The following is a 25,526-nucleotide window of genomic DNA, read 5'->3' on the forward strand; positions in this document are numbered from 1 at the left end:
AGAGGCGGAGTGCGAGAGGCGGAGTGCGAGAGGCGGAGTGCGAGAGGCGGAGGGCGAGAGGCGGAACGCGAGAGGCGGAGGGCGAGAGGCGGAGTGCGAGAGGCGGAGTGCGAGAGGCGGAGTGCGAGAGGCGGAGTGCGAGAGGCGGAGGGCGAGAGGCGGAAGGCGAGAGGCGGAGGGCGAGAGGCGGAGGGCGAGAGCCGGGGTGCGAGAGCCGGGGTGCGAGAGCCGGGGTGCGAGAGCCGGGGTGCGAGAGCCGGAGTGCGAGAGGCGGAGTGCGAGAGGCGGAGTGCGAGAGGCGGAGTGCGAGAGCCGGGGTGCGAGAGCCGGGGTGCGAGAGCCGGGGTGCGAGAGCCGGGGTGCGAGAGGCGGGGTGCGAGAGGCGGAGTGCGAGAGGCGGGGTGCGAGAGGCGGGGTGCGAGAGGCGGGGTGCGAGAGGCGGAGTGCGAGAGGCGGAGTGCGAGAGGCGGAGTGCGAGAGGCGGAGTGCGAGAGGCGGAGTGCGAGAGGCGGAGTGCGAGAGGCGGAGTGCGAGAGGCGGAGTGCGAGAGGCGGAGTGCGAGAGGCGGAGTGCGAGAGGCGGAGGGCGAGAGGCGGAAGGCGAGAGGCGGAGGGCGAGAGGCGGAGGGCGAGAGGCGGAGGGCGAGAGGCGGAGGGCGAGAGGCGGAGGGCGACTGCCGGAGCGCGAGAGCCGGAGCGCGAGAGGCGGAGCGCGAGAGGCGGAGGGCGAGAGGCGGAGGGCGAGAGGCGGAGGGCGACTGCCGGAGCGCGAGAGGCGGAGCGCGAGAGCCGGAGCGCGAGAGGCGGAGCGCGAGAGGCGGAGCGCGAGAGGCGGAGCGCGAGAGGCGGAGCTCGAGAGGCGGAGGGCGAGAGGCGGAGGGCGAGAGGCAGAGGGCGACTGCCGGAGCGCGAGAGGCGGAGCGCGAGAGCCGGAGCGCGAGAGCCGGAGCGCGAGAGCCGGAGCGCGAGAGCCGGAGCGCGAGAGGCGTAGCGCGGGAGGCGGAGGGCGAGAGGCGGAGGGCGAGAGGCGGAGGGCGACTGCCGGAGCGCGAGAGCCGGAGCGCGAGAGCCGGAGCGCGAGAGCCGGAGCGCGAGAGGCGGAGCGCGAGAGCCGGAGCGCGAGAGGCGGAGCGCGGGAGGCGGAGCGCGGGAGGCGGAGCGCGGGAGCCGGAGCGCGGGAGGCGGAGCGCGGGAGGCGGAGCGCGGGAGGCGGAGCGCGGGAGCCGGAGCGCGGGAGGCGGAGGGCGGGAGGTGGAGTGCGAGAGCCATTTGATCATGGCTAATATGCTCCTCATCCCCATTTTACTGCCTTAACTTGTTAATCAAGAAATCCCCTTATCAATCAAGAACACCAGATTTGTGTTTGAGGTGCTCTTACCTACAGGGCTACAAACCAAGAGCTGGAAGGTGGAATTAGACAGAATAGTTATTTTTTAGAACATAAGAACTAGGAGCAGGAGTAGGCAATTTAGCAGTTCTGATCTCATCTTGGCTCATCTCCACCATCCTGCCCATTCTGCATAATCCTTCAACCCATTACTAACTAAAAATCTGTACGACTTCTCCTTAAAATTACTCACTGTCCTAGCATCCACCACACTCTGGGGTACCAAATTCCACAGATTCATGATCCTTTGGGAGAAGTAGTTTCTCCTCATCTCTGTTTTGAATTTGCTACCCCTTATCCAGAGACTACGACCTCTCGTTCTAGAATACCCCACAAGAGGAAGCATCCACTCCAAGTCTCCTTTATCCATACCTTTTTTCATCTTATATACATCAATCCCCTCATTCTTCTAACACTAGAGCGTAAAGGCCTAAACTGCTCAATCTCTCTTCATAAAACAAACGCCTCTTATCTGGAAACAATCTCGTGAACCTCCTCTGAACTGCCTCCAGTGCCACTACATCTTTCCTCAAATAAGGGGTTGGAAAAAATGCACAATACTCAAGGTGCAGTCTCACCATTTCCTTGTCTCGTTGCAACAACACTTCCTTACCTTTATACTCTATTCCTTTAGCTATAAATGCCAACATTCCATTCGCTTTCTTTATTATCTGCTGTATCTGCATGCTAGTTTTCTGCGACTCGTGCACTACAACACCCAGATCCTTCTGCAGAAGAGCACCCTGAAGTCTCTCCCCATTTAGATATAATGTTACCTTTCTATTTTTCTAACCAAAATGGATGACCTCACACATATCAACATTAAACTCTGTCGGCCACATTTTGGCCTAACCTATCGATATCCATTTCTAAGGTTCTTGTTTCCTCATTGCAACTTACTGTCTCACCTATTTTAGTGTTATCTGCAAATTTGGCATTAGAACCGTCTATCCCTGTATCAAAGTCGTTAATATAAATTGTTGGGGCCCAACAATGTGGCACCCCACTAGTTACATTTTGGCATCCAGAAAAAGACGCATTTATCCCGACTCTGTCTTCTGTCCATCAGCCAATCTTCTATCCAAGGCACTAAATTGCCCCTAACTACATGTGATCTAACCTTGTGTATTAACCTTCTGTGCGGCACCTTATCAAACACCTTTATCCCCACTATCCACTTGGCTTGTTACATCTCCGAAGAACTCTAGCAAATTAGTCAAACAGGATTTACCCTTCATAAAATCATGCTGACTCTGATGGATTACGTTTTGACTTTTTAAATGCGCTGATATTATTTCCTTGTCATTATCTCTTGTTAATGGACAGGTAATGAGCTGACCCTTCAGAGAAGACCTGTATAATTCCTTTGGGAATTCCACCGAGTTCCCACCGAAGTTGGAGCCAGAAATCAGGGCAGCACTCAATGGAACTCTGGGCCAATATTTGATTGAAATGCGGCAGAGTGCAGTGTTTCAATCTTGAGAAGGGAGTATTCCCAATGTTTGCAGCAATCAAGGAAAAGTTGTCTGATTACTGACAACAAGCTCTACCAGCTCTACTCCGTCTCTGTCAAAACCACCCACTGTGCTGGAATCATCCTGAGGATTACTCTGGCTTTCTTCACTACCAAGCATTCCCTTACACCCCTCTCTCCCAGCGTCCCTCCTCAGCTTCCACTATAACTTGAGCCATATTATAAAAGTAATTTCATAGATCCCCACATGCAAGGAGAAGTCGTGCTGTAAAAGAGCACAGTCTGGAAAATCGGGATTGCACTCTTAGAGTGCCATCTCCAGCTTTCATTTTCTTCATGTGTTATCCCTGTGGGATCCTGCGAACAGTGACTTTACTGCATTCATTCAATACACATATAGCCATTTTGAAAAATGTTCTCAGAAATCAGAAGAAAACTTTTTTAAAAATTATATATATATATCCTTACAGATTTATGCTAATTAACACATCAAAGCCTCAATACGAAGAAGCCATTGACCCATACCAGTCATTACTTTGTTAAGTGAACAGGTCTAAAGTTCACTCAAAACCTGTGGCAGACAAAAGTATTTTATGTGAGTGTCCTGAATGATTAACAGACATCTGTTTTCCGCAGCGTGCTTTACTGGAACAAAAGCAAAAGAAAAAGCGACAGGAACCCCTGATGGTCCAGTCAAATGTCGACAGCCGATCACGGACTCGCCGAATGAAGCAATCGGAGGAGCAGGCCCCCCTTGTTGAATCTTATCTCAACAGTAACAGCAGTACCATTTACCATGGTGAGCCAGTGCACTCTATGCTGTTTATGTGTACCTTAGTTCACATAACCTGATAATTAAAGTTTTGAGCATTTAAATTCTTCTTCTCTGTGTTAGTTACGTTGTTTTATTCAAATGATTGGATGATTCATTTCTTTAAGATTCAGAAAATGGTTTCTATCATCAGACGGTAAAGCTCATAGTAGGCAGCAGTCAACCAATGATTCACCAGCTGGGTACACCAGTTCAGCATTATGATGCTGAAAATATGCCACGCATTAGAGTTATAAAGTCATACTGCACAGAAAGAGGCCCTTCAGCCCACCATGCCTATGCTGACCATCAAATACCAATCTATACTAATCCCATTTGCCAGCACTTGGTCCATAGCCTACTATGCCTTGGTGATTTAAGTACTCATCCAGATGCATTTTTAAGGCTAATCACTTAACAGGAATTTGTACAGCCAATAGTGTGTACGGTCCAACCCAATTATAACCAGATTAATTGCACACTTCCTTGGGTCTAGGCAAAGAAGCTCAATTTTTTCATATATTCCTTCATGGGAGCATCGCAGCCAAGGCCAGAATATGTTGCCCGTCCCTAATTGCTCCTGAGAGGTAGTGGTGAACCTCCTTCTTCAACCGTTGTTGTCTATAGGTACTATCACACTGCTGTTTGGAAGGGAGTTCCAGATTTAGAACCCAACAACAGCGACAGACGGTGATATATCTCCAAATTGGGATGGTTTGTGGTTTGAAGGGCAATTTGTCTTAATTCTTCTGGATGGTAGAGGTTGTGGGTTTTGAAGGTGCTGTCGAAGGAGACTTGACCAGTTGTTGCTCATAGATGGTACACACTGCTGCCACTGTGTGCTGTTGGTGGGTGATGTGTATGATTACTGTGTTGTTGGGTTGCTAATCAAATCGGCTGCTTTGTCCTGGCTGATTTTGAGCTTCTTGAGTGTTGTTGGAGCTGCACTCAACCAGGCAAATGGGGAATATTCCATCACACTTATGACTTGTGCCTTGTAGATGGTAGAGAAGCTTTGAAGTGTCGGGAGGTGAATTACTCACTGCAGAATTCCTAGCTTCTGACCTACTCTTGTAACTGCAGTATTCCTTAGGCTGGTTCAGTCCAGTTGCTGATGAATGATAAGTTCCCAGGATATTTATAGTGAGGAACTCAGTGATGTTAATGTCATTGAATGTCAAGGGCAGTTGGTTAGATTGTCTCTTGTTGGAGATGGGCTTTGCTTGGCACTTGTGCGAAGCTAAAATTACTTGACATGAACTTTTTCATAAACAGAACTTGTTGAGTTGAGATTCAACTGTCCAGAATCATTTCTGAGGTGTTAAATATTAAGCATTTTTTCCTTATACATACAGACCTGAAAATTGGATCACACAGCACTCACTTTAGACATAATACTGGCAGCAAAAGGTCGAAAATGGTGTCTGCCAATATCAATGTCCATTATTCTGTGCTATTTTAATTTTATTGCGAGGAAAATGTACTTTTTGAGTGTTAGAAAGCTGATGTTCACAGTGTGGCATTCTCCATTTTCTCTGTTCATATCACCATAGCTGGAATGACAGAACTGAACCATTTTATATATAAACTTTGGAAGGAGATTTTTTATTGGCGGTGAATTCCCAGGAATAAGTTTACAGTTTTATAACCTCCCTTCCCTAATGTCAGGAATGTTTCAATTATATCCAATCTCTCTCTTTATAATTAACCAACATTCACCGGCCAAAGAATTTGCGGGTGATTAGCTGCAGATTAATGCACAATAAATCCACAACTTTGACATCGCAGTCATTAATCTTTCAGTTTGAAGGCCAGCACACGTCGTTGGTGGGGAGGAACCTGATGCATCCAGTCAGCAAAAAGAAAATGACTCAAAGCACAATAACTGTTTCCTCCTATTGCGAAAAGAATGGAGTTATAATAATAAAGATAACATCCTGGGATAATTTCACCGTAACATTTTAGAGACTGTCATGAACTGTTTTTGTTTTGCTGTAGGAAAAGACATCATTCAAACCCACTGATTAAACTACTGTTTTATAATCAGATTTGGTTATCCATTATTCAGGATCTACATTGAGCCTTTCACTGACCTGCTGCACCGTTCTTTTTTATTTAACAATTGGAAAGATGGTGGTATACTGGTAATGCCACTGAATTAATAATCCACAGCTCGGGCAAATGCCCTGCGGGCAAGGGTTCAAATCCTACCATGGCACATGATGGAATTTAATAAAATCTGGAATATAAAGCTAATCTCAATGATGGTGACCATGAAGCCATTAGCGATTGTTGTTAAAAACCCATCTGATTCATGAATGTCCTTTAGGGAAGGAAATCTGCCGTCCTTATCTGGCCTGGCCTCCATGTGACTCCAGCAATGTGGTTGACTCTTAACTGTCTTCTAAAATGGCCAAGCAAGCCACTCAGTTCAAGGACAATTAGGGATGGGCACCAAATGCTGGCCTTGCCAATCAATAATGCTGACATCCCATGAAAAAATAAACGGGAAGAACCCACAAAAAGCCCAAATTTCACAATACACCATTCTAAACATTACACAAGCTACAATTTAAGACCGGTGTAATCTCATTTATCAGATATAATTTTCCATAAGGATTTTTCCAAGCTAAATCACCAAAAGCTAGGTTAAAGCACATTTTTCAATTTCAACTATGCGCCTGTTCAGTAACTACATCAATCTATCTTTTAAAAAAGTTATTTAAGTCAAATTTCAATGCTCAATTTACGTCCAAATTGTTATTTAATTGCATAACATTCCTAGTTAAAGATGAATTGTTGACAGTGTTACTTGCCGTTCACATTCTTAGCTGAGTTTCAATAGGATTGTTCGGAAAACAAAGGTAGTTTTAAGGCATTTATATTTCTATTGGTAAACATTAGAAATAAGATATATTTCTAAGTGGGTTTAATTCAATGTTTCTGTGTAAGGAAAAGTAAAACCTATAGTTATATTCATGCTGGACAAAAATCTTTGTATGTGTAGGGGTTGGTTCAGTACCAACTGTGCTTCTATTGTGCTTCGAGAGGATTACAGTACGAAGAGTAAATAGAGGCTGGCAGAGGTAGCAGTGATTTCTTTGTATTACGATTCCAGACCAGACCCCAACAGTGGTAGGACACTGGAGCGAAACCCTCATTTAGTTTGTAAGACTGTGTGGAAAGAATACTTTGTTCCAGGAGTGATTGCATGAAGAAAGAGCGATTTAGTATTTTCAAACAAAACGTTATTGACACAATATTAAACTCTTTAATGCCACACCTGAAAATAGCTAACAATTACCCCTTAAGCAATACTACTCAATACAGTAAATATAATACCCTTAATTACTATCTCTCTTCCCAACTAAGCAACAAGAAATAAAAGAATAGAGCTCTCAATCCATCCCACATCCCAATGGCACAGAATAATACTTGTTTCCAGAACAGATTTGGCTGTTGATAGAAGCCCTCCAGACACTGACTGCATGTCTTAAAAAAGCTGTTTCAACTGGTTTGTTTCAGCTTCCCCCTTATCCTCTGACATGTCTGCACTGCTTTAAATGCCATTAATCTTTTTTAACTATCCTACTGAGAGCAAAAGACCTTACTTGTGGACTCCGTGTTAGCCAGAACAGAACTCAACTCAAAACATTTCTCAAAATTCCTGAAAGCCTTAGCTCCACCCATCAATTACATAATCTTCCCAAACTGAAGAAACATCAACTCCCCAAGGACTCACCCTCTTCAAACAACAGTGCATTAGCCCAGGCTTTTATGATATCTTCTAAAAGCTTTCTGGTCTTGCAGAACAAGATTCTTTTAAAAACATGACCACTGCAGTCAAACACACTATAATCCAGGCTTTTAACTCTTAATGTGCCACATATTTATAATCCAATATAATCCAATAGCTCTAAAATCATTCACATTAGCAAATGGGGTCCTTTTAAGGTGGAAAAACTTTTGGAATTTAGTTTTTTGCTGAATTTGTTGGCAGTTGAAGATAGTACACCAGAAGTGAACATTGTTCAACTTTGCTTGGAGAAGAATGACTGAACAGGACATGGAAGCTGCAAGGAGACAGACTTCCCAAAGAACCAAATGCAGTCCAGATGACAAGGGAATTGGGACAAAGAGAATGTCTTAGGAAGACTGAAGTTAAGAGAACAGAGAGCAAGATTATTTTCAGGGGAATTCAAGAGAAAAGAAATATAAGTGTTCTGAGTTAAAGAGACAATTGAAATAACTGGAATTAAAGTGGGAAAGCAGACTTCAGAGGTAAATTCAAACTTTGATGCCATTTAAATAGAGAATGGGAATCAAGAGTTAAAGCAATTGTGAACAGTTATACCATAGTCAAGACAAAGAAATCTTGAAGGAGGAGGTGTAAAACCTGGAAATTACTTGCGTGGAAGCCAGAAACAAGGTGCTCACGGTATAAGAATCATCTGGGGTGATTTTGAGGAGACCACCACAGACATTCACTTGGGTTCAGAGAGGACTGTGTCTTACCACAGTCACCCTGTGTGCTTAAATGCACTGATGGGGACACCTTTTTATGTGTTATTAAAATCATTGCAATTTAAGATGTACTTTGTAATCCATACATAGCTTAAGATAAGGGGGAGTAAAGGAGTATTGTATCATAATCCAGCTTTTCATGTTTAATTTTTAAAAATATTATTGTTAAAACTAATTAGTATTATTCAGGAGAATTCAAGGGGAAAGTAAGCAAAGTGTTCAGAGTTAAAGAGACAGTTGCATCTTGAACCCCGTGAGATTTCACTTATGTCATATATCTTTAATTTAGCCCCTTTTTGTTCACTTCCACAAGATTTCAATATTTTCCTCGTTATATTTGTGAAGTTACAAATCCTTTCGAGAATTGTGCATCAAACTTTTATTAAGATTTGTGACTCTGTTCCTCCACATTATCTTGAAAAAAGGTATGGATGTTTGAGCCGGGGTTTCATTCTGAGATCTTCCCATCCAGCTATAACATCAACTGGAATTGTAACAGAATCCTAACCTCAGATTTTCCTGCTAACCAGTATTACTTCATATCACCCACAAGCTCAGAGGTCCTTCTTAATACATATTTGTCAAGGTCAGAAATAAATATTAGGAATGGAAGGGGACCTGGAACTGGTCTTGGGGAATCTCACCATCGATACCTTCTGTTTCTCTCTTTAAAGCTTATTAATATTGCAATTTGTAACTGCATCTTGAGACCCATAAGATTTCATTTAAGTCAGATATCTTGAATTTAGCCCCGTTTTGTTCAGCTCTACAAGATTTCAATATTTTCCTCGTTACATTTGTAAAGTTGGTCGTCTTTCCAAGATTTGCATACCAAACTTTTATTGAGATTTGACATTGCATTAGCCTTTGTACACATCTGAGACACTACACCAAAGTTCAGTCAGCTTTGCAACATTTCCACCATAAAACAGTTGGTAGCCATCATGTTCATTTTCAAATGAAAATATTTACCCTACCTGCACCTTGTCAACCTTATGTGACTTGCTCCACTTTAAATGTCTACTACCAGCATATAAGGTATCAGCTATTAATTCACATTATTGTGTTTATCTTTTCTGATCACTCTTGGTGCCTTTATATTGGTTTTCCAGGTGACACACATTTGAGGGGGTTATATAATCAGAATGTCTTTTGGTTAAATGTGTTTTTCAGTATAGAGGCAATCAATGCCATAAATGACATTTCTATACATTTTGAAGATCTAGCAGACCTATTCCTACTTGAGTAATTTGTTAGTTACTTTTATTGAGTCCATTGTGGCCCATTCGGTTTCTTTTGGTGCCTATAATGGACCCTTTACCTTGGGCAGCTCTGATGTCTAGGCCACATTTTATAGCAGTAGCTTCAGGAAAACTTTGGTGGGGATGGCCTGCTCCTAATCTCGGTCACCATCATTCTCACATTATACTAGATACTGATTTACAATGTTTCATTTGTTCACAGTTTTGTTTATTTATTAACATAATAAATCAGACTGTTTCAAATCCCTACACAATTGTCATTTACACTTTATTTTTATATTCATTAATGTTCAATGATTGCAATTTTTCCAAAAATGTCTAATGAATCGTGATATAGAAGCAATCCAGACATTCTCTGCTTGACAAACCATATCTAACAACAAGAAAAGCATTATTTCTTGATGAATAGGAATATAAATGCCTGCTGAATGTAACAGACCACAGCTTATTCTAATAACTGATACATGAATGGGAGAACAGCGTTTCAAAGCTGCCAATTCTTCCGTACTGTTGCTATGGAACCCAATTTCAATTGAAAAGAAGGGTCATAATTGGCACAGAGGCTAACACTGCCTCAAAGCGCCAAGGACCCAGATTTGATTCTGACCTTGGGATGACTATGTGGAGTCTGCACATTCTCCCCGTGTCTGCGTGGGTTTCCTCCGGGTGCTCCACTTTCCTCCCATAGTCCAAAAATGTGCAGGTTAGATGGATTGGCCATGCTAAATTGTCCCTTAGTGTCCAAAGGTTAGGTGGGGTTGTGGAGATGTGGCGGGGGAGTGGGCCTGGGCAGGATGCTCTTTCAGAGGGTCGGTGCAGACTGATGGGCCGAATGGCCACCTTATGCACTGTAGGTATTCTATGATTCTATCTGGGTGTGTCACGGGGGGTACCTTAGATATTTAATTCTTTTTGAAAAAAGATGAAGTCGTTCCAGAGAAATCACTTGTTCAGAGAATCTCTGTAATACAGATCCATAGAGATAATTGACAAACTGATGGAAAGCCTGATATGTGCGTGGAGCCTGGGCCAAGAATTCGCAATGAAACCTTGATCTGGTGGGTGACCCCCTTATTTCATGTGGCTCTTTGTTTCCGGTGAGATTGGGGGATTGGTGCCAGTTGGGTACATGATCATGGGCATATCAAGCGAATATGTCCATGGCAAGGTTCCATGCTTTCATAGAAAATAGGCCCAATGGAATCTATGCCATTGATGGCAGGTGTGGGTTTCATTACCTAGTGAAGGAGACGGTATATTGGTAATGTCACTGGAATAGTAATGCAGAAACCCAGGCTAATTTGAACCACCATGGGTTCAAATCCTACCATGACACCTTATGAAATTTGAATTCAAATTAATAAATCTAGAATTTCAAGCTAGATTCAGACATGGTCACCATGCCAACTATCACTGCTTGTTTCAAAAACCCATCTGGATCACTAATATCCTCTGGGAAGGAAATCTGTCATCCTTACAGATTGACAACAAATGCTGGCCTTGCCACTGACAGCCACATCACTTTAAGAATTTTTATGAAAGATTGATAAGCCAATCGATCTCCTTCTCAAAATGATCAAAACATTTCCTTCAACAATTGGTTTTCCAATTTCTGCTGTCGCGGTTCTGGGCTATCATTGCTTTCCATCTGGGATAGGCTTCACTGACAGCTCCTTGAACCTGTACTGCCAGAATAGTACCACATCTTCAGGGTCACTTTTATTTTTATTAGTGCAGCATATCGTGAGCAAAGAAACTAAAAAAAAAAAGCTCCTCTACTTGATTAGGCTTTGAACTGTTATGCTCCAGCCCCTTGATGAACGGGCTGTAAAGGAACATATTTGTCATTGTCATAGCTATGCATAGACACCTTCTGTGAAGAGGTGATTATCCTTCAAAACTGTCTGTGCGCATCTCTACATGACCTATCTTCAAATTTCTTTTGAAGAGATATTTCATTGGAAACATTTTAGTTGATCATCATTCTCATAAATTGATGCAAGTAACTTATTTTGTTTATTGTATCTGAGTAAACTGATTCCTGTAGTACGTGTACATTATTTATATCCTATTGTGACTAGAAATGCAAGCCTACTAACTGACTGGATTACTGTTATGTTTTCTGTCATTATAGCTCTCTTCCAGGCCACTTTGCCTTCCTATTTTCCTTGTTCCCTTCCATCAAAAGGTTGCTAAATTCCTTCCCTTTAGTTTTACCTTTATTTCGCACATCTCAAATTTCCCTTTTAACACCATTGTTGCCTTGTAAAGAAAGCACTTGGGAGTCAGGAAGATTGTACCAGTCTCAAGGCTGCAGAATAATCCTCATACCTTGATAGTGTGCTCTTGAGAGAAGCCACGATTGATGAAAAGATCAGTACGTGCATCCAGAACTCAAATTCTGCCAACAGCTGACTCTACGATCGTGCCTGGTATCAGCATAACATTAAACTAAAAAAAATCTACCAGGCCATTGCTGCATGCCGTAGAATTTTGAATCTGCTAACTGGAGCCACATCAAAGCTCTGGACCACTTCAAAGACACCCGAGGAACATCATGAGAACTTGACGGCAGGACAAAATCACAAACAATGATGCTATCCAACAGAGTGGACTCAACAGCATGGAGATCACCCTCCAGAAAAGTCAACTCGGATGGGCAGGCCATGTTTCCCACGTGGATGACCGCAGAATCGCCAAGCAGATTTCTTTTGGGAACTTTCTCAGTGCAAACGACGTCCAGGTGGTTAGTAAGATTGATAGGGACATCCTAAAAAAGAACCTTGCATCTATCTTGGGAATAGCCCATGTGGAGGAAAAACTGAAATTGGGATTTTGTCAATGACTATGGGAAAATGGCAGACATGGTGAAAAATTACTTTGCCTCAGTATTTACAGTAGAAAAGGAAGAAAACTTGCCAGAAGTCCTTAGGACATTAATAGAGTGATAAATCCTCAGGACCTGACGGTTTCTATCAGAGGGTGTTAAAGGAAGTAGGGGAGCACATTGTAGATGCCCTAACTATAATCTTTCAGAGTTCCCTAGATTCAGGAGTTCTCCCTGGACTGGAAAATTGCTCTTATCACTCCTCTTTCTTTGAAGGGGGAAACCAGGGAATTACAGACCAGATAGCCTAACATCTGTGGTGGGAAAAGTTTTGGAGTCTATAATCAAGGATAGGATAACTGAACATCTCGGAAATTTTCAGTTAATTAGGGAAAGCATGCATGGATTCATGACAGGTAGGTCATACCTGACAAACCTCATTGAAATAGGGACTTCCGGTGACGGCGGGCGGGAGGCAACTGCACAATGGAGGGCTCCCATTCGGGAACTTCATTTTCCAGGCTTTAAGCCCGGTCCCAGGGTCCACGGAGGCGGCAAAAGCAGGGAGAAGGCATAGAGGAGGCACAGTGAAGGCACAGTAAAGAAAAATGTCGAAGGTGAGCAAAAAAACGGCCGTTAAAAAAAACAGCTGAAGGTCCGTCGGGGAGTGGAAAGGTCACCACGGGGTCACCAAGGAAAATGGAGGCTGGAGCACCAGGGGAGGCCGCATTGCTTACGGCTGAAGAAATAACGAAGGTGATGGCTGTGGAAGTCAAAAGGCAGTTTACAAGATACATGGAGACGGTGAGGAAGGAGATGAGGGAGGTTTTGAGTGTGTTGGTGGAGGAGGCGATTGCCCCGGTGACGATGGCGGTGGCGAGCGCAGTGGCGGAGGTGCGGGAGCGACGGGAGGCGCTGAAGGAAGTGGAGGAGACATTATTGCAGCACGGTGATCAACTTACCTCGATGGGGATGGAGATGCGGAAGGTGATGGAGATTAACAAGGATCTGCAAGGAAAAATGGAAGACCTGGAAAACAGATCCAGGCGACAGAATTTGAGAATTGTAGGGCTGCCCGAAGGAGTTGAAGGACCGAGGCCAACTGAGTATTTTGCCGCGATGCTGGCGAAACTATTGAGGGAGGGGGAGGATTCCTCCCGATATGAGCTGGATCGGGCTCACCGGTCGTGGAGGCCTGTACCAAAGGCGAGTGAGCCGCCAAGGGCAGTGACTCTGTGCTTCCGTAGGTACAGTGTGAAGGAGAAGGTCCTGTGCTGGGCCAAGCAGAAGCGGGTGGTGCAGTGGGCTGGAGCTGGTATACGTGTATACCAGGACTTTACGAGCTGGCGAGAAGGCGGGCTGCCTTCAACCGGGTGAAGAGGGCACTGTACATTAGCAAGGTGCAGTGCGGCATTGTATATCCAGCGAAGCTAAGGGTGACCTACAAGCTCAAGGACTTTTATTTTGGAACGGCGGAAGCAGCGGAGGAGTTTGCGAAGGCAGAAGGACTGTGGCAGAACTGAGAAATTGAGAAATGGTCATGTGCCGATGTAACCTCATGACTGTATTTTCTTCTTTTTTGTTTCACTGCGTGCGGGTGTATGGGCTAAAGGAGCCAATGTTGTATATATTTGGACAAGGGAAGTGGTGGGACTTTCACTCGAAATGAGGACTCTTTGGGGTGTAGGTGGATATGCGGTGTGTGTGTGCTAAAAGGGGATTTCTGGGCTTTCCTAGGGCCGGGCAAGAGGGAAAGGAACCCGGGCGGGGGCCTCCACGCTGGCCGGTTTAAGCCGGCCAGTGAACGGGAGTGAGGTGGGGGAGGGGCTGCAGCCATCGGAGCCTGGCAGAACAGGGTCCGAGTGGTCTATCTGGGGTGGAAAGTTGGGGGGGAGGAACAGAGGTTGGGGGAGGAGTTTTACAAGAGGCAGTGGACGGGAGGAGTTGGAGAGGGGGGCTGTTTACATCTCTTGGGTATCATGTACGGTACTCTTTCAGAGGTTGGATGGCATTGAGTATGGGGGGGGGGGGAGTGGACTCTATAGGTTACTGGTGACCATGGGCGGTCCCGGACTCCTTTTTCTTTTTCTCCTTTGTTTTTTGTTTCCACCGTGGGAGGGTTTGTTTTATTGGATGCATTTATTGACAGGTGGGCCGTTGTTTGGGGTGGGGGAGGATGAGATCGTTGTTATTGTTAAGAGGATTGATTTTGTATTTGTTACCGTTTACTGTTTGTGGGTGGGGTGTAAATTTTGAAGGAAAATGTGAAAATGGAGAATAAAAACATTTATTTTAAAAAAAACCTCATTGAAATATTTGAGGAGGTCACTCAGATAGTGGACAGGGGAATGTCTATGGAAGTTTTTATATGGACTACCAGAAGGCTGTTGATAAAGTCCCACAAAATAAACTGTTAACTAAGGTAGAAGTCCATGGAATTGAGGGCAAATTACTAACATGGCTGGGAAATTGGTTGAGTGGTAGGCGACAGAAAGTAGGGATAATGGGTAGGTACTCAAATTGGCAGGATGTGATTAGACGTATCCCACAGGGATTTATGTTAGGGCCATAATTATTCACATTCTTCATTAATGACTTGGATAATGGCATAGAAAACCATATATCCAATTTTAATGATGACAAAGTTGAGTGGCATTGTGGATAGTGTAGATGGCAGCATAAAAGTAGAAAGGGATATTGATAGGCTAGGTGAATGGGCACTACTGTGGCACATGCATTTCAATGTAAGCAAGTGTGAGGTTATCCATTTTAGACCAAAAAAGGATAGATCAGGGTATGTTATGAAGCTAAATTCAGTGTATGCCAAAAGAAACCCGGGGGTTTAGGTGCATATATCTTTAAAATGCCATGAACAAATGCAGAATTCAATCAAGAATGCTAATGGAATGTTGGCCTTTATATCTAGTGGACTGGAGTATAAGGGCACAGATGTCATGCTGCAGCTATACAAAACTCTGGTTCGACCCCACGTACAGTACTGTGAGCCGATCTGGGTACCACACTTTAGGAAGAATATTTTGGCCTTGGACGAAATACAACGTAGGTTTACAAGAGTGATACCGAGGGCTGGATTCTCCCCACACCGGCGTAAAAACGGGGGTATTTTACGCCAGGAAAACTGGCGCAAAACGGCCACCGATTCCCCGCTTTGCTGGGGGCTGGTAGGGAGGCAGGGAGGCAGCGTAGAGCTCGCAGCTCTAGCTGCCAATACGGCCCTGAGCATTTCCGGTTCTGTGGCCGCGCATGCGCATGGCGATGATCTGTAGCTGTAATGCTGTGCTTCATGGCAGACTCAGCCTGCGGATCCGGACCGCAAAACTAGTGCCCCCCTTTGGCCGCTCGCGCGCCCCGGACCGCCCGCCCATTGTCCCCAGCCCCGAATGAAGCCCCCCCCTGCCCACGGATCGGACCTCCCCCGACTGTGGCGGCGCCGGACTGAGTCCGCAGCCGCTACGTGAGGTTCCCGGGCGGTGTGAGCACACGTAACCCACGCTATCGGGAACTCGGCTGGTCGGGAATGGAGCATCGCATGGCGGGCCTCATGCAATGGCCTGAGGCCGTGGATAATCAGCACGGCGTATTCCTAGAGTACGCTGCTTTTCAGGGGGCAGAGAATACAAAATCCGGCGCCACTCCCGATATTAGCGTCAAAACGGACTCTCCGCCCCATCGCTGAACGCGATTGTGGCGTGGGGAGCGGAGAGTCCAGCCCCTGGACTTCAGAGGTTAAGTTACGAGGAGAGATTATACAAATTAGGTCTGTTTTGTCTAGAATGTAGAAGGTAACGGGCAATTTGATCGAAGTTTTCAAGATATTAAAAAGAAAAGACAGGATAGATAAAGATAAACTGTTTCCACTGGTTGGAGAACTAGGTGGCATAGTCTATAAATTAGGGCCAGGCTATTCCGGAGAGATGTGAGGGAGCTCTTCTACACACAGAGGGTGGTAGAGGTTGAAACTCTCTTTCACAGACAGCAATTGATGCGAGATCAGTTTTTAATTTCAAATCTGAGATCTGTACATTTTTGTCAAGCAAAGGTATCAAGGGATCTGGGCCAAAGGGAGGTATATGGAGTTAGGCCATAACGAATCGGTGAAGTCATGGGTGCCCTGTTTTGCCCAGGTAACCAACTACATGAACTTTGACCTGGACCATGCCGAACAAGATGCCCAGGCAGCAGGGTTCTCCACCATCGCCGGGGTGCCCCAGGTCAATGGGTAATAGATGGCACGTATGTTGCCTTGCGCACACCGGGCGGTCCGGCAGAGTCTTTCATTAACAGGGAGGGGCTCCACTCCCTGAACTTCCAGCTTGTGTGCGACTACCACCTGAAGATCATGCACAGCTGTGCATGCTTCCCAGGGCGTGTGCACGACAACTACATCCGGGGGTAATGGAGATTCCCGGCATCTTTGAGGGACAGGCCAGGATGACCAGTTGGCGCTTGGGGGATAAGGAGTACCTGCTTAGGTCATGGCTGATGACGCCAGTACGGAGGCTGGAGACTGATGCAGAGACCTGATATAAGGAGGCCCATGTGGTCAACTGGTCTGTCCTTGAGCAGTGCATCGGGCTGCTGAAAAGACAGTTCCGGTGCCTCAACCGCTCTGGTGGTGCACTGCAGTACACCCCCTGGAGGGTCGCTGGCTTTGTGGCCACCTCCGAGGAGGAGGATCAGGAGGAGCTGGAGGACGCGCCCAGTGAGGACCCATGGGACCAGCCGGACAATGGAGGACAGACAGCGGTGGCGATGTTCCAGCATGCCCGGACGACCAGTGGATCCCTCATACCCAGCTGCTTCTCATAGCATGTGGCTTCATCCATCATCGCACCCCCTCTCCCCATCCATCCCGTCCACTGTCCCTCCACAACCGTGCCCCTCCCTCCCCCCCAACACCATCATCAGTTACAGCCTCCTAGGGTCTGTGTTACATCACTCCACGGTGATGGGCCTGTGCCAGCGCTGTAAGCGGGTCAATATACAAGGCATGAGGGTGATGATAACCCACTGAGCTGAGCTCAGTGCTCCTAAATCTATGGCATAGTCTGCCTCCAGTCTGTCTGCTGAGTGCGCGCCCACATCCATCACCTGCATGTGGTATTCCTTGGAGATGGGGTGCCCAGGTCTAGTAGCAGGAGCCTGGTTGGAGGGAGTGGGGGGGGTTGTAGGCCAGTCCGCAGTGCAGAATAACTTGATGGAGGCTTCACATGTCTCGGGTGTAACGTGTTTTAATGGTGTGCGAGTCCAAAAGTAACCCTAACTGTCCTTGGAGGGCCCCTGCCGACTTAGCAGTGGCACATTCCCGCCATGCTACCCCGTTCTGCTCACTGACCCCAAGATGCACTGTTGTCAGGGGGCTGGTCTCAGGAGAGCTGGCGACCACTGTCATCTCCCTGTAGGGAGCCTCCAGCACTCCTTCCTCCTGATCAGTGCCTGTCGGGCCCTCGGGGTCACCTTGGGATGTAGGGGTAGCTGGATGGAGCTCCAGCTGCCCCTGCATCCTCTGGCTCTGCCAGCCCTGGTGGCTCTCAATGTCTGCACATTAGTGTCGATGCCCAGGGTGTGTCCATCTGTGAGTGGACCATGCTCTTCAGCTTCTCACTATGTCCACCTGTGTCTGGACACAGTCCTCAGCATCTGTGACATGCTCTGGAGCGTCGTGGCAATGCCCACCTGAGAATGGGACATGCTCCACAACGCCTCAGAACATTCCACCTGTGCCAGGCAAGTTGCGTATGCTGTAGAGGCACTCAGTCATGGTCGTCACTCACTGAGCCACACCTTGCACACCACCACTCATGGTGCTGACATTATGCGCTGAGCTTCCCCTGCGGTCGCCACCATAGAAGTTTTGGTCTCGGTGCCATGCACTACTGGCACTATCTCTTGTGCCCTTAGCCATTGGGACTCCTCCAATCAGCTATGAATCAGCTGGAGTGTCGTTGACATCCCACTCTGACTCTCAGTGCCGCACCATATCAACTGCATCAGCTCCAAGATAGCTTGGCCCAGAGGCTCAGCCTCTGAATGGGACTCAGCTGGGTGCTGGGATCCAGCAGGCCTCTGGCTGCTGTCTGCCCTGGACGTTCCAGCCTCCACCTATTTTGCATCTGCAACAGCGTGGTGCTCACTAGATCATGCCCCAGAAGCCTGTCTACTACTTTTGTCCACTGATGTATGTCTCTGCGCTGGTGGATGGTGGAGATGACAACTGTGACGCCTCAAGGGTGGCATCCTCAGAGGTGTTCTCTTCGGATCTGGATGGGGCACCCCGGATGGGCTGCACAGCCAGATAGAGATCCTGCGGGAAAATGAGCATGTGGTCAGAGGGAGGGAGCTGGCATGAACCACTCATTTGTGACAGGTTATCTGGGTGGGGGCTAGTGGATCCTCACCTCGACGTTGGTGACTGATCTGTCCTCGGCCACCCCTGCAACCTCCAGGGCTCGTTCTTCGTAGGGGGTGAGGACCCTGTGGTCCAGCAACCCACCGCCTGTTTGGCTGTCTCCCACCGATTGTGCGCTAGCTTCTCTTGCGGGGACACAGGGGGGGCATTGTGAGCAGAACGCTTCATGTTTCGCGGGTTGGGTGGGGGTGGCATGGGTGGGATGTGTTGGTGGGTCACAGGGTGTGCTGGGGCATGGGCGCGGCCTTGTGCTAGGCTGGTCGGGGGTGGGGGGGGGTGGTGCCAGGTGCAGAGTCACCGGGGGGGGGGGGGGGGGGGGGGGGTGACGCTGACACTGGGGATAGCAGTCAGGACCTGTGCCGGCGGTTGGGGGGGTGATGTCAACTCACCTGTGAGGCCCGGTGGAGGTCGTTGAGCACTGGGTGACGTTTTTCCTGGTCACACTCCCCGCGCTGATGACTTGTTGCCCTGTGGCTGACCCTCTGACCCCCTCAGGGGAACAGGGTATCCAGCCTGGACTCAGCCGTGTCCATGAACCTGGCCAGGTTGGTTTTCCTGAATCGTGGAGCTGGTCTGCGTGGTGGCATGGCTATGTGCTGCCTGGGGTTTGCTCTGGGGGATTGGTTTAACTGCTGCTCCCCCCTCGTTAGCAGGGATCTGCCGGGCGCAATCCTGGCAAATCAGCTGGCGGGACAGTCATTTGCAGCGTGAAGCCCTTTGTGCACCATTAAATGCCCTAATTAACGTTGGTTACCGGTGACGACCTCGCCAGGTTAGCCATCGGAAACACCCGTCAACTCCGGCTCGCTACGAAGATCGTGCCCTAAATGTTCTATTTTAAGACTAGTGATCTAAATTAGATTTTTCTCTTGTACGGCTAAGATTGGTGTAAAGCATAGCTGGAATGAGCAAGAAACAATTTAAAATTTATTCTGGTTTTATATGTTAGCCACTGCTGAATAAATTGCCTCAGATATCTTTTCAAATGTCCACGATATTAATGTTGAATAATTTGTGAAGTATTTAACTTAACCACGTTTATTCAAACCTTTTAAGCTATCGATACTGAAATGTGTGCTTAATTTGGGGAAATACAAAAAGAGAACAGGCAAAGTCAAGAAGAAGCTTCCTCCCTTCCCTCAGGAATTGCCAAGCTAATATCAAATTGTACCTTGAACACTGCTGAGAAATAACCTACATTCTCTCCGTCAGTGGTATTCTCACCGGAATTATACGAATCAGGGCTTAACACCTCCACTCAGATTTAATTCAAATTTAAAGCCTTCTGGAATTCAATTCTGATCAGCAACTACCTGCTGGAAGAGAGTGTGGCGGGGTGAGTGGCAGGGCTGGCAAATCAAATAATTGAAAACAACACCAAAGTCTGGGCCTCAGCTCAAGTTGTCTTTTACACTAAAGGACAGAGAAGCCGGACCTCAATGTCTGGTGGACTTTGCTTTAAAAGATTGCATGCATCTCTCATATATGTGAACAGCAGACAATAAAATGGGATGTGCAACATAGCGAGAGGTGCCAGGTCCATCATCTGAGGTACCAATATGCTTAGCTTCACAGCACAGCAGGCTATGTTGATGTGTAAAGTGGGCGTTGGGTGAGAGGCTAGGGAGTTGGAGGGAAGTCCAATGACCAGTGGTCTTTAAAGGGGGGGTAGTGGCCTTGTGGAGTCGGACGTGCCTACGGAGCAGGACCGGTTCTGGAGCTGCGAGCCAAGTCGGGAGCGACACCCCGGAAGTGGACTTCCTGGGGAAGGCAAAAAGACGTTCATGGGGTGTGTTATTCGTAGCGGTGCACAGTAGCGACCAGATGGAGTGTAGTGCCTCAGGGAGGACCTCCTGCCAGCGAGAGGCTGGGAGGTTCCTGGACCATAGGGCCAGTTGGACGGCCCTCCAAACCGTCCCGTTCTCCCTCTCTACCTGCCCGTTTCCCCGGGGGTTATAGCTGGTTGTCCTGCTGGAGGCGATACCCCTCCTGAGCAGGAACTGACGCAGCTCATCACTCATGAATGAGGATCCCCCGTCACTGTGGATGTAGGCGGGGATGCCGAACAGAGCGAAGATTGTGTTGAGGGCCTTGCTGATGGTGGCAGACGTCATCTCAGGGCAGGGGATGGCGAAGAGGAATCTGGAGTACTCATCGACCACACTGAGAATATACATTTTACGGTCGGTGGAGGGGAGGGGCCCTTTGAAGTCCACGCTGAGGCGTTCAAAGGGGCGGGAGGCTTTCACCAGGCGCACACGGTTCCGGCCGGTAGAAGTGCGGCTTGCACTCCGCACAGACCTGGCAGTCTCTGGTGACTGTCTTTACTTCCTCGACGGAGTAGGGCAGATTGCGAGCCTTGACAAGATGGTACAACCGTGTGACCCCCGGGTGACAAAGGCTGTCGTATAGGGCCCGGAGTCGTCTACTTGTGCGCTGGCACATGTACCTCGGGATAGGGCGTCTGGGGGCTCGTTGAGTTTGCCGGGGCGATACAGAATCTCGTAATTATAGGTGGAGAGCTCGTTTCTCCACCACAAGATTTTATCATTCTTGACCTTGCCCCGCTGTGTGTTGTTGAACATGAAGGCTACCGACCGTTGGTCAGTGAGGAGAGTGAATCTCTTACTGGCCAGGTAATGCCTCCAATGCCGCACAGCTTCAACAATAGCTTGGGCCTCTTCGCCGACGGACAAGTGCCGAATTTCTGAGGCATGAAGGGTGCGGGAAGAGAATGCCACGGGTCTGCCTGCCTCGTTGAGGGTGGCGGCAAGTGCGACGTCTGATGCGTCGCTTTCTACTTGGAAGGGCAGTGTCTCGTCTACTGCGTGCATCCTGGCCTTGACTATATCAGCTCTGATACGGGTGAAGGCCTGTTGTGCCTCGGCCGTAAGGTTAGAGTGGGTGGACTGAATGAGTGGGCAGGCCTTGTCCGCGTAGTTTGGGACCCACTGAGCGTAGTAGGAGAAGAACCCCAGGCAGCGTTTGAGGGCCTTGGGGCAGTGGGGGAGGGGAAGCTCCATGAGAGGGCGCATGCGGTCGGGATCGGGCCCCAGAACACCGTTCTGGACCACATAGCCGAGGATGGCTAGGCGGGTTGTGCTGAACACGCATTTCTCCTTGTTGTAGGTGAGGTTGAGGAGAGTGGCGGTGCGGAGGAATTTAGCAAAGTTGGCATCGTGGTCCTGCTGATCATGGCCGCAGATGGTGACGTTGTCTAGGTCCGGAAAGGTGGCCCGCAAACCATACCGGTCGACCATTCGGTCCATCTCCTTCTGGAAGACCGAGACCCCGTTAGTGACGCCGAAGGGAACCCTGAGGCAGTGATAGAGACGATCGTCCGCCTCGAAAGCAGTGTATGGATGGTCCGATTTACGAATGGGGAGCTGGTGGCAGGCGGATTTTAGGTCTATCGTTGAGAAGACCCGATACTGCGCAATCTGATTGACCATATCCGTAGTCCATGACCATTCTGTGCTTCTCCCTAGTTTTAACGACTACCACTTGAGCTCTCCAGGGGCTGTTGCTGGCCTCGACGATGCCTTCCCGAAGCAGCCGCTGGACCTCGGACCTGATGAAGGTCTTGTCCTTGGTGCTGTACCGTCTGCTCCTGGTGGCAACGGGTTTGCAATCCAAAGTTACATTGGCAAAAAGGGAGGGTGGGTCGACCTTTAGGGTCGCGAGGCCGCACACAGTGAGGGGTGGTAGGGGCCCGCCGAATGTGAGGGTGAGGCTCTGGAGATTGCACTGGAAATCCAGGCCTAGTAGTAGTGCAGCGCAGAGATTAGGAAGGACTTAGAGGTGGAAGCCGCTAAATTCTACGCCCTGGACCATGAGATTGACCGTGCAGAACCCCCGGATCAGGACGGAATGGGATCCGGAGGCCAGGGAGATTCTTTGATTGGGGGGTGGACCGCGAGGGAGCAGCGCCTTACCGTATCCGGGTGGATGAAGCTTTCGGTGCTCCCGGAGTCCAGCAGGCAAGAGGTCACGTGGCCATTGATTTTCACCGTAGTTGAGGCGGTGGCCAGGTTGTGTGGACGAGACTGGTCGAGCGTCATTGAGCGAGCTGCGGTTGGTCGTCGCTGGCGTCCGAAGATGGAGAGCGTGGGGGGGCCCAGGTCATGGAATGTTGTCGGCGTCAATGCCCCGTGGGAAAGACAAGATGGCGGAGCCTGAAGATCCTGCGGGGGACAAAATGGCGGCACCCATGGGCTGCATGTTGCGGGGGCTGGACAAGATGGCGACACCCATGGGCCGCGTGTTGCGGGGGCTGGACAAGATGGCGGCGCCCATGGGCCGCACGTGGACTGTGGGGGGGAGATGGCGGCGCCCACTGGCCGCTCATGGCCCCGGGAGGTGAAGATGGCGGTGCCCACTGGCTGCGCGTGGCCCCGGGAGATGAAGATGGCGGCGCCCACTGGTGAGTGGTGAGTCCATAGTACATAGAAAATACAGCACAGAACAGGCCCTTCGGCCCACGATGTTGTACCGAACCTTTGTCCTAGATTAATCATAGATTATCATTGAATTTACAGTGCAGAAGGAGGCCATTCGGCCCTTTGAGTCTGCACCAACTCTTGGAAAGAGCACCCGACCCAAACTCAACACCTCCACCCAACACCAAGGGCAATTTGGACATTAAGGGCAATTTATCATTGGCCAATTCACCTAACCCGCACATCTTTGGACTGTGGGAGGAAACCGGAGCACCTGGAGGAAACCCACGCAGACACGGGGAGGACGTGCAGACTCCGCACAGACATTGACCCAAGCCGGAATCGAACCTGGGACCCTGGAGCTGTGAAGCAATTGTGCTATCCACAATGCTACCGTGCTGCCCTTGAGAACAAATAAATCTACACTATATCATTTAACCGTAATCCATGTACCTATCCAATAGCTGCTTGAAGGTCCCTAATGTTTCCGACTCAACTACTTCCACAGGCAGTGCATTCCATGCCCCCACTACTCTCTGGGTAAAGAACCTACCTCTGATATCCCTCCTATATCTTCCACCTTTCACCTTAAATTTATGCCCCCTTGTAATGGTTTGTTCCACCCGGGGAAAAAGTCTCTGACTGTCTACTCTATCTATTCCCCTGATCATCTTATAAACCTCTATCAAGTCGCCCCTCATCCTTCTCCGTTCTTTTTTTTTATTAAATATTTTATTGAAAATTTTTGGTCAACCAACACAGTACATTGTGCATCCTTTACACAGTATTATAACAACACAAATAGCAATGACCTATTTTATAAACAAAAAATGAATAAATAATAAATAACAAAAATGAAAACTAGCCCTAATTGGCAACTGCCTTGTCACAAGTAACACTCTCCAAAAATATAATTTAACAGTCCAATATATAATTATCTGTAGCAACGACCTATACATACTATACAGTATATATTAACAACCCTGAGAGTCCTTCTGGTTCCTCCTCCCCCCCCCCCCCCCCGCAACCCCCCCCCCCCCCCCGCAACCCCCCCCCCCCCCCCCCCCCCCCCCGATCCTGGGCTGCTGCTGCTGCCTTCTTTTTCCCATTCCGTCTATCTTTCTGCGAGGTATTCAACAAACGGTTGCCACCGCCTGGTGAACCCTTGAGCCGACCCCCTTAGGACGAACTTAATCCGCTCTAGCTTTATAAACCCCGCCATGTCATTTATCCAGGTCTCCACCCCCGGGGGCTTGGCTTCTTTCCACATTAGCAATATCCTGCGCCGGGCTACTAGGGACGCAAAGGCCAAAACATCGGCCTCTCTCGCCTCCTGCACTCCCGGCTCTTGTGCAACCCCAAATATAGCCAACCCCCAGCTTGGTTCGACCCGGACTCCTACTACTTTTGAAAGCACCTTTGTCACCCCCATCCAAAACCTCTGTAGTGCCGGGCATGACCAAAACATATGGGTATGATTCGCTGGGCTTCTCGCGCACCTCGCACACCTATCCTCCACCCCAAAAAATTTACTGAGCCGTGCTCCAGTCATATGTGCCCTGTGTAATACCTTAAACTGAATCAGGCTTAGCCTGGCACACGAGGACGACGAGTTTACCCTGCTTAGGGCATCAGCCCACAGCCCCTCCTCGATCTCCTCCCCCAGCTCTTCTTCCCATTTCCCTTTTAGTTCATCTACCATAGTCTCCCCTTCGTCCCTCATTTCCCTATATATATCTGACACCTTACCATCCCCCACCCATGTCTTTGAGATCACTCTGTCCTGCACCTCTTGTGTCGGGAGCTGCGGGAATTCCCTCACCTGTTGCCTCGCAAAAGCCCTCAGTTGCATATACCTGAATGCATTCCCTTGGGGCAACCCATATTTCTCGGTCAGCGCTCCCAGACTCGCGAACTTCCCATCCACAAACAGATCTTTCAGTTGCGTTATTCCTGCTCTTTGCCACATTCCATATCCCCCATCCATTCCCCCCGGGGCAAACCTATGGTTGTTTCTTATCGGGGACCCCCCCAAGGCTCCAGTCTTTCCCCTATGCCGTCTCCACTGTCCCCAAATCTTCAGTGTAGCCACCACCACCGGGCTTGTGGTGTAGTTCCTCGGTGAGAACGGCAATGGGGCTGTCACCATAGCCTGTAGGCTAGTCCCCCTACAGGACGCCCTCTCTAATCTCTTCCACGCCGCTCCCTCCTCCTCTCCCATCCACTTACTCACCATTGAAATATTAGCGGCCCAATAATACTCACTTAGGCTCGGTAGTGCCAGCCCCCCCCTATCCCTGCTACGCTGTAAGAATCCCTTCCTCACTCTCGGGGTCTTCCCGGCCCACACAAAACCCATGATGCTCTTTTCAA

The 25,526-nt window shown here is 48.5% G+C and overlaps 1 protein-coding gene across 6 annotated transcripts in view; it reads left to right on the forward strand.

Moving 5' to 3' along the window:
* Positions 1 to 25,526, forward strand: part of tub (TUB bipartite transcription factor) — a 589,124-nt gene that overhangs the window by 429,558 nt on the left and 134,040 nt on the right. For all 6 annotated transcript variants that reach the window (XR_011933096.1, XM_072466438.1, XM_072466434.1 and 3 more), the window contains exon 3: positions 3,497 to 3,659. Coding sequence is in view for 5 of the 6 variants with exons in the window: in XM_072466438.1 (XP_072322539.1) it covers positions 3,497 to 3,659 (163 nt within the window). In the remaining variant the exon portion in view is untranslated. The remainder of the gene's footprint in view (positions 1 to 3,496; positions 3,660 to 25,526) is intronic.

This window comes from Scyliorhinus torazame, chromosome 10 (assembly GCF_047496885.1).
Source record: "Scyliorhinus torazame isolate Kashiwa2021f chromosome 10, sScyTor2.1, whole genome shotgun sequence".
Classification (NCBI taxonomy): Eukaryota; Metazoa; Chordata; class Chondrichthyes; order Carcharhiniformes; family Scyliorhinidae; genus Scyliorhinus; species Scyliorhinus torazame.